Raw genomic sequence first — 12,304 nt, forward strand, 5'->3', positions numbered from 1 at the left:
GAAGTTCGAAAATACAAAAAATAATTTATTTATCTTCAGTTTCTTAAAATTTTCCATCTATGTTGGCTCATGCTTTCTCTTATAAATGCTCATGCTTCTTTATCCTCATCCTTCGACCAATACAATCAACTTGAAGCAGAGTGTGATAACCCGATAATATATGTACATATTATGCCAATCAATTTTTTTAAATCTATGTCATTCATTTCAAAATTCTGACTGTTATTCTGCATTGCATAAATATTTTTTGTAAAATATCGAATGCTCTCAACTACTTCTCTATCAAAAAGAGTGAAAAAACTTCAATAGACGACTTGTTTCCATGTTTAGCTTTTATATTTTCCAAAGGTGCCTATACGCATCCATCATATAAACATGCAATTTTAGGCCTTATTTTTAAGAATAAGTTTTAGAATAATAAAAATTTTAAAAACAGAATTATGTTCATAAATAGTTTTGAAAAAAAATTGGGTATGAAGATCATGTAAAATTATAATAATCTTAAAATATTTAAAAGATAATATTTTTGTTGAAAGAAAAATGATACTATATATATACTTCAATCTATTGAGATGATATTTAAACAAAAAAAAAAACATTAAAAAAATTATCCCCGGGCCAAAAAAAATTGACAATAAAGGTTGCGTTTGCACCCTTTTGGCCGTAAATGAGTTAATTTTATTTACTGCCACCTTAAATAGCACGCTTGTATCAACACCATACCAACCTCTCAAGTTCTTTAACCATGAAGTTCTTCGTCCTAGACTGCATTTGCCTGCTATTTTCCCTTGCATAATATTTTGTAGCAACCTATTTTTGGGACCTATTATTACATGTCCAAAATACTCCAGCTTACTCTTCTTGATGCTTTTTATAATCTCGGTAGTCTTACAGAGACATTCTAGTATTGTGGAGTTTTGAATCTTCTCCACCCAATAAACTTTTAAAATTCTTCTATAACACCACATTTCGAAAGTCTTGATCGATTTTGTTCACAGTCCAAGACCATAAAGTAAGACCGAGAACATGTAGCAGCGAAGTCAGCGGATCCTCTATGCCAATTTTAGGTCTCTGTTACATAATACCTTGGACATCCTTGTAAAAGCAGCTCTGGCCACAAACCTTGCTCCATATATTGTACTTAGGATTTTTCACTTGAAACATTTAAGTAGTTTTTGGTCCTCCTGTGTAAGTAACTACAGTAGGAAAAATGAAAGAATACCCATGAACGAACATATAAAACGCTGTATTTTCCTATCACCGTGTCACACAAAAAATTGGCCAGCGCAAGTACATGTAATAATTATTATTACATGTACTTGCGCTGGGCAATTTTCTTTGTGACACGGTGACAGGAAAATACAGCGTGTTTTATAATATGTTCGTTCATAGGTATTCTTTCATTTTTCTGACTGTACGTTACTGCTACATATGTTAGCACTGGTCTCATTAGTGCTTTACTGACCCTCACTTTAATTTTTCTGGGTAGTTTTGATGCTATCTGTCTTCTCAAGCCTTACACTTACTAGTAAGGACTCTTTCTCTAGTTTTATCCCTTCATGTGGATTATTTCTTTATTGGCCTATTCTGTTAATTTCTTCACTGATGTTATATTTTATCGAAAGCATGCCTAGGTATATGAAGGTGTCCATACCTTCTAGTGCTAAATCGTTAATTATTATTCTTCTACGTGTGGTTGCTTGACCTTGTATAACACATTTTTATTTTTTTGGTTTTTGGCTCTTGTAACATTTACAGTTAGTCCCATTCTCTGAGCAGATATGTCCTTAACGCTAATAAATTAAGAAAAGCTAATAAATCAGTATTTATTTATAACTCGAATAAACAATTTGGACGAACACACAAAAATATAAATATTTATAATACATTAAACAATGTATGGAACAATAATGGGATGGATTTCCTGAAAGCTGGTGTCATTGAATATGTCTGCACCAGAACTGAGTCACTCTTTATTTATTCCTTCAGATCTTTTGTAGGTTGGTTAGCACCTTCGTCTGCTACTGGCTGCTCAGTAGAGGGTATTGCAGATGACGTATCCTCTGTTTGGGTGGATGAATCAGATTCTGCAGGCCCCAGGTTTAAAGTGTAATTAAACGACATTTCCTAAAATATAAATATGATATAATATTACATACTCTTACTATACAGGGAAAGAGTTTAGGAAAGCATTGCACTGAAATGCTTCAAATGTCATGGCTGCACAATCTCAGGGATGAGTTTAATTGCCTGTCTAACTAGCTTTTTATAGCAGCTGTGCTGTAAACAAAATACAAATACTCGTAGGATGATCGTCAAACTTTTAAAGAAGATGATACCTTAAGAAGAAGAAGATATTATATTTGCCATTTAAAAGTGCTATCACCTATCTCTTAACATCTTGGCTGTGTTACGAGACAAATATACCTCATAATGCACTAACAGTTGGCTGCGTCAATTGTATTGTAACGCACTATGGCAAAGGTTCACTACAGGACATATATGCCTCGTAACGCACTCAAGGTAAGTTTATAAATATCTGTAAATGCAACCAATATGTTAAAACTTATTTAATACCAGCAAATTGTTCACTTTCTAGCATTATTGTACTAACTTTTGTTTGCGTGCAGTCGGTATTCAAATTTATCACAGTACTTAAATAATTTAGATTGAGAGCATGACTCCAGTAAAATACAGTACTTTTTCCTACTAATACAGCTCCTTCCTACTGATTATATACAAAAACAAGATAACATCAAATATTTTTCGATAAAGTGTTTCATATTATTGAAAATAGATACTATAAAACATGCAAAGAACATTATTTATTAAGTTTACATGCTAAAGATCTACTTTAGAAAACTCTTGATGCCAACAATAATGTTTTTTTGCTTTGTAAGACACATTTTTATCAAACTGTCAAATTGCACTTTTCGGGTTGACTCAAATTGACATTATAGAAATAAATTAAAAGCGAAATCTTATTAAAAACTATGCTAAATTATTAATAAATTGTAAAAACAAACCTGAGCTCCTCCAGTAGACCCAAGACTGTTCAAAAAAGTTTTTACTGCATCAGCGGCTCTAGACATCATACATGGTTGATTAACCTCAGTTTTTTCCTCCAATGGAGGAGGTATTAGGGAATCCTAAAAAAACATGTTATATAAGTATTATTCTACTTAACTGGCTGCAAATGTGGACATAATACTATCAAAAAACTTTAATAAATCAAAATACAAATCAATCTGTCATACCTTTACATATTTATATTATTAAAAAAAATTGACATTTTTCATTACTTACCACTGCTTTCATCAGAAAACTCTTGTCTTCAGCCATAGTATTGTTTAAATTGATTATTAACCTACTTACAATGTGTTAATAAACTTTAAATTCAATTTTTTGCACAATATAAGCAGTAAGGTAAGCCACCAAACTTTGAGATTTGAAAATGCTAAATTGACAGTGACAAATTGAATGGGTGCCTTCTATGTTTTTACTGTCTTTTTGCCCTTTAAGTTACTGAATACATATACATATTGTTTATATGCATATTATGTGTTTAAATAATAAATATAAAAGTATAATATTACTTATAATCAACATATTGTGTGATTTTTTATAAAGATTCCCTAACACTGCCGAAACAGTTTCAGGTATTGAATTTATTAGATTATTTTTAGAGAATAAATCGCAAAATTTATAAATTATAATAAATAGTAATAGTCTCGTTTTAAAATGGACCCTCGTTTAAGCTGAGATTTGAAATATATATCCTACAAGAGTGTCTACTTACTTATAATGCATTTAAACATTGTCTGTCTGTAGTTCGATTTATATTTTTTCTGTAATTCTTGTTTAAAAATCTCATGTTTATTCAACAATAATTTTCAAATATGTCCTCCATCTTGATTGTGCTGTCAATTCTCAACCAGTGTTGCCACATTTTCAAAACACATTCTTCTTTTTTATGTGCGTCATACTTTAAGTATATTAGCGATCATCAACGCCTGTTTTACTCTGATTATTATTTATACTCTTATTTAAATAGATTTCATATGGTTTTCTAATCAGTTTTAGATTTTTATAACACTTTCTGTTATAATTTCCGACTTCTTTATTACTTTTTTAAACTTTTCTTTGTAATTTCCATGGTTGGCGAAACAAAAATTATGGCAAAATCGCCACATTTTCCACACTTTAGGTCTTTAAATCCAAAACAATTTTATTTTTAGCATTTCTGTGTACCTAGACTGTTACCCGGGGATAAGAGATTTCTTCTTATCATCGTCGAATGTTCTATCATCATCATCATCCATAAGTGGCTCGACAATCCGTTGTGGATCTTAGCCTGCACTCCTGTCGGTTCCTGACAACTTTCCTCCAGCTTCTGAGCCTTAGAATCTTCAGGTCTTCTTCCACATCATTAATCCATCTTCTTCGTGGTCATCCTCTACTTCTTGTGCCCTCTGGTATTGAAAATGTTAATTTCTTCATGTATTTCTGATCTGACATTCTAGCAATGTGTCCAGCCCATCTAAGTCTCTGCACTTTAACGAATTTTACAATATCTGGATCGGTGTATAACTGATATACTTAGTTCAAAGTTGTATCTTCGACGGCATAGCCCATTTTCATTTATACAATCCCAAAAATCTTTTTAAGAATTTTTCTCTCAAAAATACCGAGAAGTCTTCCATCATTGTGAGATAAGGTCCACGTTTCAGCTCCATATATCAAAACCGGTCCTATTAAGGTCTTGTATATATTGAGCTTTACTGCACGTTTTATATTTTTATTTTTTAAATGTTCCTGGAGACCGTGAACAGCTCTGTTTGCTACTGCTATGCGTCTTTTTATTTCGTCGCGTGTCGTGTTTGTTGCGTTTACTAGCGATCCAAGGTACGTGAATTCTTTGACTTGCTCAAAGGTATGGTTGTTAATTTGAATTCTCTGTTGCATATTTAGGGAGTTTTTAGAAACCAACATATATTTGGTTTTTTCTTCGTTTACCACAAGTCCTAATTCACTTGCCGCATCCTCAAGCGTTGTAAAACACTCCATGTAAAACCCTGCATTTCTGCCCATTATAACTATATCGTCAGCTAATGCGAGAATTTGTGTCAATCTGTTAAAATAGTTCTATTCATTCTAATATTTAATTTTCCGATTGCCTTTTCCATGGCAATATTAGACGCATGTCTTAGACCATTATTAATATCAAAGAACGTAGAGTTTTCTCCTTCAATTCTAACGCACGAGCTTACATTTTGCATTGTTAGTTGCGTCAACTTAACTAACTTGGTTGGGATGCCAAAGTCTATCATTGCATTATACAGGGTGTTTGGTAAAGAATGGGCCATATCTTAACTTTAGATTACTGAGGTTAAAATCGGTCGATTTAAGCTAACTTACCTTAGTACTAAAAGTTGATAATAACCTAAATACGTCAAAGTTATCTTTTATTTTATTTATTCTTGAATATTTCCTAACTGGCATAGGATAATAACACGAAATTTGGTAAACGGGGTTTTTTTGGACGAGAAATCTAAATTCGACACCAAAAATGATGTGTTACCCAGAGGGCGCCACATACGCCTTTCAGCGCTCATTTAATAGGTTCAATTTTTTTTTATTACCCACTCCACATACTTTTTGAATCAAAACTTGTATTCTACTGATATTTCTACTTAAAAAAGTATACTACATTCATCTTGCTAAACTCAACCGTTTTCGAGATAAACGCATTTTAAATCTGCGAGGCAACATAATTTTTTGCATAATATAATTGTACCCCGAAAAATAACTTAAAACCATAAAAATTTACAAAAATGTACCGCAAATTTATTCAAATGGAATTTGCGATGCAATGAAATGTGAACTATGAAAATTATTATGGTTTCAAGTTTATTTTTCGGCTCTAACTACAATATTATGCAAAAAGTTATGTTGCATCGCAGTTTTAAAATGCGTTTATATCTCGAAAAAAAATTGAGTTTAGCGAGATGAATGCAGTATACATTTTTTAAGTAAAAATATTGAGAGAATAAAAATTTTGATTCAAAAAGTATGTAGAGTGGGGGATAAAAAAATGAACGTATTAAATGAGCGCTGAAAGATGTACGTGGCGCCCTCTGGGTAATACATCATTCTTGGTGGCGAATTTAGATTTCTTATCCCAAAAAACCTCCGCTTACCAAATTTCGTATAGTTATCCCATGCCTGTCAGGAAATATTCAAGAATAAATAAAATAAGTTTAACTTTGACACCCTGTATTTCGGTTATTATCAACTTTCGTACTGAGGTAAATTAGCCTAAATCGACTTAAGTTAAGTTCAGGAATCTAAGGTTAAGCTAAGGCCCATTCTTTACCAAACACCCTGTATAATGCAGTTCTCTTAACACTGCCTTAGGCTGCTTTGAAGTTGACGAAGAGATCGAATGAAATTTGGTAGGTTTTAAGATGTAGTTATTTCGCATTTTTTGACATACAATTAAGAATTTTATATTCTCCATTGGCGCGCATACGGGACATATTACCCGTATACGGGTATTTTAGAGCAATAAATAAATCGTCAGTTTGTAAGGAAAATTTCAACATCCCTATCTTGGAAACGAAGTATTTGCGGACATACGTTTATAAAAACAAACTGTCATTTCTTTTTTACCCATTAAAGTTGGTCGCACACCCTGTATTGATGAAAAACATGGCTAGTTGTTAAAGTTAACAACTTTTTTATTATCCAACATAAGCGAATGAATCGAAAAAAAAATTTAAGCACTCATGGGAGTGCCGACAGAAGTGAAAACTTCTTATAGCATCTAAATTACGAGCTCAATGCTTTTTCCCCATCCGAAAAGAAGTACTATACCTATATTATATAAGCGTTGCTATTTATGTATACATATACATAATATATATATATATATATATATATATATATATATATATATATATATATATATACGTACGAAATTTAGTTCGGCAAAGTAATGACGGTCGCAAACACAATACTTTTTCCCTATATAAAAAGTGCAATACGTCCCTAAAAAAGTTTTCACTTCAAAAATTTATTTCGTTAAAGCAATGACGGTCACTAATTTAATACTTTTTCCCCATCGAAAAAGTGCAAAACGTCCCTGAAGCAGTTTTCACTTCAAAAATTAGTTCCTCGAATCAATGACGGTCGCGATGACGGTCGCTAATTCAATAATTTTTCCCCATCTAAAAAGGGCACAACGTCCCTAAAGAAGTTTTCACTTCAGAAATTTATTTCGTCGAAGCAATGACGGTCGCGAGGACGGTCGCTAATTCAAACTTTTTCTCCATCTAAAAAGAGCACGATGTCTCTAAAGAAGTTTTTATTTTAAAAATTTATTTCGTTAAAGCAATGACGGTCGCTAATTTAATACTTTTCCCCATTTAAAAAGGGCAAAACGTCTCTAAGAAAGTTTTCACTTCAAAACATTATTGCGTCGAAGCAATGACGGTCGCTAATTCAATACTTTTTCCCCATCTAAAAAGTGCACAACCTCCCTAAAGAATTTTTACTTCAAAAATGTATTTCGCCGAAGCGATGACGGTCGCTAATTCAACACTTTTTCCCCATTTAAAAAGGGGCAAAACGTCCCTAAGAAAGTTTTCACTTACCAAAATTATTTCGTCGAAATAATGACGGTCGCGATGACGGTCACTAATTCAATATTTCTTCCCCATCTAAAAAGTGGACAACGTCCCTAAAGAAGTGTTCACTTCAAAAATTTATTTCGTCGAAGCAAAGACGATCGCGAAATCAATTCTTTTTCCCCATCCCAAAATAGATTGTACATTTATTTTAAATTTAAATACTTCTATACAATTTATATATACATACACATAAAAATTATACTTACAAAATTTATTTCGTCGAAGCGATGACGGTCGCCAAATCAATCATTTTCCCCATCCACAAATAGGTTTTACATTTATTTTAAATTTAAATACTTCTACACAAAATTTATATATATATATATATATATATATATATATATATATATATATATATATATATATATATATATATATATACATTATACATATACATACATATTTATAAAATATACGTACAATATTTATTTCACCGAAGCGATGACGGTCGCAATGACGGTCGCACTATAATGCTTTTACCCCATCCAAAAAGTGCGATGACGGTCGCAATGACGGTCGCGAATTCAATGCTTTTACCCCATTCAAAAAGCGCACAACGTCCCTAAAGAAGTTTTCACTTCAAAAACAATGTGTGTGTACTTTGTACGCACGTAAGAAGTTATACTTCTATTATAAAATATAATCTAACTTCATATTATGATTTCAACGAAATCAATATATCTATCTACTTTAAACAGTTTTTTGTATTGTATTTAGATATTAAACTAATTTTAGAAAGAACAAAAAGAATACCAAAAGTTTTAAAAAAAACAAAAAAGGATATGACTTTGTCCGGATTTGAACAGGCGACCTCTCGATCCCTAGGCGAATGCTCTACCTATCAGCTATCACCGCTTTTGTATTCAATCGATCATTCCTCGGACACAATTACAATCACGGTGACAGATCTACCAACAAATACATGAAAATTGTAAAATTGAAATTGATAATAATGCACCTATTCAGACTTGTAAACATAATCCTAAATTACCATGGTTTGATAATGAGGTTTATAAAAAAATTAAAATTCGTGATAATGCATATAAGAGTTTCAAATCATGTGGTCATGAAACACAAAAACAAGTTATGTGGAATAATTTCAAAAAACATAGAAATGATGTAGTTAGTACTTTAAAGTCCAAAAAATCTGCATACTATTATAATCAAATAGATAATTATAGATCAAATCCTAAAAAAATGTGGAAGACACTAAAAAAATTGGTCAATACAAATACAAAAGATACACCTAAATGTGTTCAATTTCGATGTAACATCACTGGTGAAATAGCCGTTAAAAGAGACAGTATGGACATATCTATGGGTTTTAATGAATATTTTGTTGAGAGTATTTCTAGTATTGTAAGTCATGCAGATTTTTTTAATGATTGGATAAATGTAAATTGTAATCTTTATTTGTCATTTGACAATTTTGTACAATTAACTTTGAAAGAGTTAGGTTCATTTATGAATGTGTTAGATAATAAATATTCTAACTATGAAATTTTAAATGGTAGAACGTTAAAGGAAATTTATGAGACAATTGGTCACATCATACTAAACTTAATTAATACGTCACTGGATGCTGGTAAGGTGCCAAATCAGCTTAAAACTAGTACAATTATTCCTATCCAAAAGATCAGTAATACAAATAAGGCTGAGGAATTTAGACCTATTAATACATTACCGACAATTGAGAAACTCCTGGAGCTAGTTGTTTATGAGCAATTAATGGAACATGTAAAAAGGAATTCAATTTTAATGGAAAATCAATCTGGGTTTAGAAAGAACCATTCTTGTGAAACTGCATTACAACTAACAATCTGCAAGCTAAAGAATGATATAAAAGATGGTAAATATACTATTGGAGTTTTTTTGGATCTAAAAAGAGCTTTTGAAACCATTGATAGAAACATTTTATTAGCTAAAATTGAACAATATGGAGTTTCCGGTAAGGTTTTAAGTTGGTTTGAAGATTATCTAAGCAATCGCAGGCAAAAAGTATGTTTTAATAATACAGTATCGACTGAGAAAGACATTTTGGTAGGGGTACCTCAAGGTAGTGTCCTTGGACCACTCCTCTTCATACTGTATACAAATGATATAGATTTGTTTTTGGATTGTGAATTTATCAATCTTTTTGCTGATGATACTTTGATAGCATGCAGTGATGTTAAGTTAGAGAATGCTGTAGAGAAGATGAACAGAACACTTGATCGAGTTAATAAATACCTCAACATGAATAAATTAAAACTAAATATTGATAAAACCAAAGCTGTTATTTTTACTACTAAATATAAGTATAGTTTAATAAATTTAAATCTGATTAATTTACACATTAACAATGAAGAGATCAAAATTGTAAAAACGGCAAAATATTTAGGTTTTCAGCTTGATCACGTGCTGTCATTTGATGGGCATTTTGAGTATATAAGTAAAAAAATTTCAAAAAAATTGTACTTTTTCACCAGAGTAGCTCAAAATCTGTCTACTGAGACTAAAGTAACTGTATATAATACAATAATACAGCCACACTTTGATTACTGTGCATCGATTGTATATTTATTCAGTCTTAATAAAATTAGTCAGTTACAAAAACTTCAAAATAGAGGGATGCGCATCATATTAAGAACTAGTAGAATAACGCCAATATTGATTATGTTAAAATCACTTGAATGGTTGTCAGTTCGTCAACGTTTGCATTACCTAACCATGGTTTTTGTGTATAAAATATTGAAGTCGTTGGCTCCATCTTACTTTCAAAAATATGTTTCTTTTCAGAGAGATGTACATGATTATAATACAAGGGGTACAAATAATTTACATATTGTTGAGTTTAAAAATAGCTTTATGATGAATTCTTTAATTTGCAAAGGGTTTAGTTAGAGAATATAATGAACTACCTCTCGATTTAAGAACTTGTAGAAACATTAATACATTCAAGTACAGTTTAAAAAAATATATTATAGAGAATAGGATGTGTTGAATGTATTTGTGTTGCCTTGTATGTATACTTATTGTGCTTACATTAATCGAATTGGTATTTTATTCAAATGTTTGTGGCTTTCGATATTGACATTTTAATTAGTTTCAGTTTTTTACTTTTTAAATTTTAAATTATCAAATGTTTGTGGCTTTAGGTATTGACATTTTAAATTAGTTTTAGTTTTTTACTTTTTAAATTATGTTATGGACTATATTAATACTTGTATTGTTTTGACTATATGTACTTTAGCATGTTTATATTAGGTTATCCTATTTCAAATAAAGTATTATTATTACAGATACATTAATTGAAAATAAACATTTTCAATAAAATACTTATTAGGAGGAAGACAAATCCACAGACATAAAAATTATAATAAATATATTTACTAAAAACACTAATACCTAATATATTCTTTTCACGCACACCTTATTTGCGCTACATAACTTCAAAGATGTAGCGACTAATAGCATACTGTCGGTGTGCGCATGCGCCAGGGAATGTAAAAATTCACCCTCGTGCCTAAAGAAGTATAACTTAAAAAAAAAAGAATGTTATGAAAACCCGAGGCTATAATTGGGTTTTAATTTCAGTATTTTATAAATATTCCACAGGGTTTGGTGAACTTTGAGAAAAAAAACACAGTTTGATTGGTATACCCAATTTACATTGTTAATGATGAATCCATTGACTCTGGCATCTTCAGGGCGATCTTCAAAAGAAGCTCTGATTATATGTTCGGCATTAACATTTAATAATATGGCTGACAAAATGCACCCTAGACGCACTACTCGGTCTATGTTTATGTAATTGGTGTTTCCGTTTTCTGTTCGAACTTCGAACCCATCCTAGGTATATGGTTCCAGTATTGTATTACTCATGATAGCTATGTCGTGTGCATCCAACCCTACTTCTTTGAGCACCTCAATATATTTTCCGTGTTTGATGCAGTCATCATGCAGATAATGATAGACGATTTGAATTATGCTGTGGTATCCAAGAAATGTTATAAGCTAGCCCATTTATGGCAAGTCATAGTCTTTTTTCAAATGAAGCAACACTTATATCAAATTGTGGAACAGTCTCAGAACTGCCGTGAGTGGAGTGATACTAATACATCAAAACTAGGGTCCAGTATGCATTCAAGACAAACGTGTCGTGTGGAATTTATGGAAATAAAATAATTGGACGTTTTTCAAAAACCTTTAAATGCGGACCGTGCTCTTTCAACGTCGACAAATGTGGTTTCAAGAGGAAGGTGCTCCATGTCGCAATAGGTTACATGTAAGGCAATACCATGCTGGAATACGTTTTAGTGGAAGAGTGATAAATCTCTTTTCTGAAACTTTTTGGCCTCCTTGGTATCCAGATTTGACGCCATTCGATTTTTTCTTGTAATGTTACCTAAAGGAAAAGGTGTATCTTCAAAGGCCATTTACAAATGTTGGTTATTTGGAAAGAGTCATTAAATAATGTGTCGAGAGTATTTTACTCCGACTATGGTGAGAAGAGTATTGAAAAAATTTGATGATATAATAATTACTACCCATATTGAAAGAGAAGGGGCGCATGTTGAGAGATTAGTGAATTGAGGGAGATAATGATGTTCGTTAAAATATTACACTCAAAT

The 12,304-nt window shown here is 31.6% G+C and overlaps 2 protein-coding genes across 2 annotated transcripts in view; one reads left to right on the plus strand and one right to left on the minus strand.

The window, feature by feature from the left end:
• LOC114338513 (plexin-B) overlaps window positions 1–12,304 on the plus strand; it is a 462,796-nt gene that overhangs the window by 286,131 nt on the left and 164,361 nt on the right. The window lies entirely within an intron of this gene.
• On the minus strand, window positions 1,822–3,654 carry LOC114338514 (uncharacterized). Its single transcript, XM_028289115.2, has 3 exons — window positions 3,307–3,654; window positions 3,027–3,149; window positions 1,822–2,127 (listed from the first exon to the last, which is right to left on the minus strand). The coding sequence occupies exons 1-3, from the start codon at window positions 3,340–3,342 to the stop codon at window positions 1,978–1,980; spliced, it is 309 nt and encodes a 102-aa protein (XP_028144916.1). The 5' UTR covers window positions 3,343–3,654; the 3' UTR covers window positions 1,822–1,977.

Source organism: Diabrotica virgifera, chromosome 10 (genome assembly GCF_917563875.1).
Source record: "Diabrotica virgifera virgifera chromosome 10, PGI_DIABVI_V3a".
NCBI classification, from domain to species: domain Eukaryota; kingdom Metazoa; phylum Arthropoda; class Insecta; order Coleoptera; family Chrysomelidae; genus Diabrotica; species Diabrotica virgifera.

What these genes read in the sequence shown, in the direction of transcription:
- LOC114338514 (XM_028289115.2), bottom strand. Translation starts at nt 3,342, where the DNA reads ATGGCTGAAGACAAGAGTTTTCTGATGAAAGCAGTG. An exon ending in GTTTTCTGATGAAAGCAGTG is followed by an intron (nt 3,150 to 3,306) that starts GTAAGTAATGAA and finishes ATGTTTTTTTAG; the next exon opens with GATTCCCTAATACCTCCTCC. An exon ending in GGTCTACTGGAGGAGCTCAG is followed by an intron (nt 2,128 to 3,026) that starts GTTTGTTTTTAC and finishes TTTATATTTTAG; the next exon opens with GAAATGTCGTTTAATTACAC.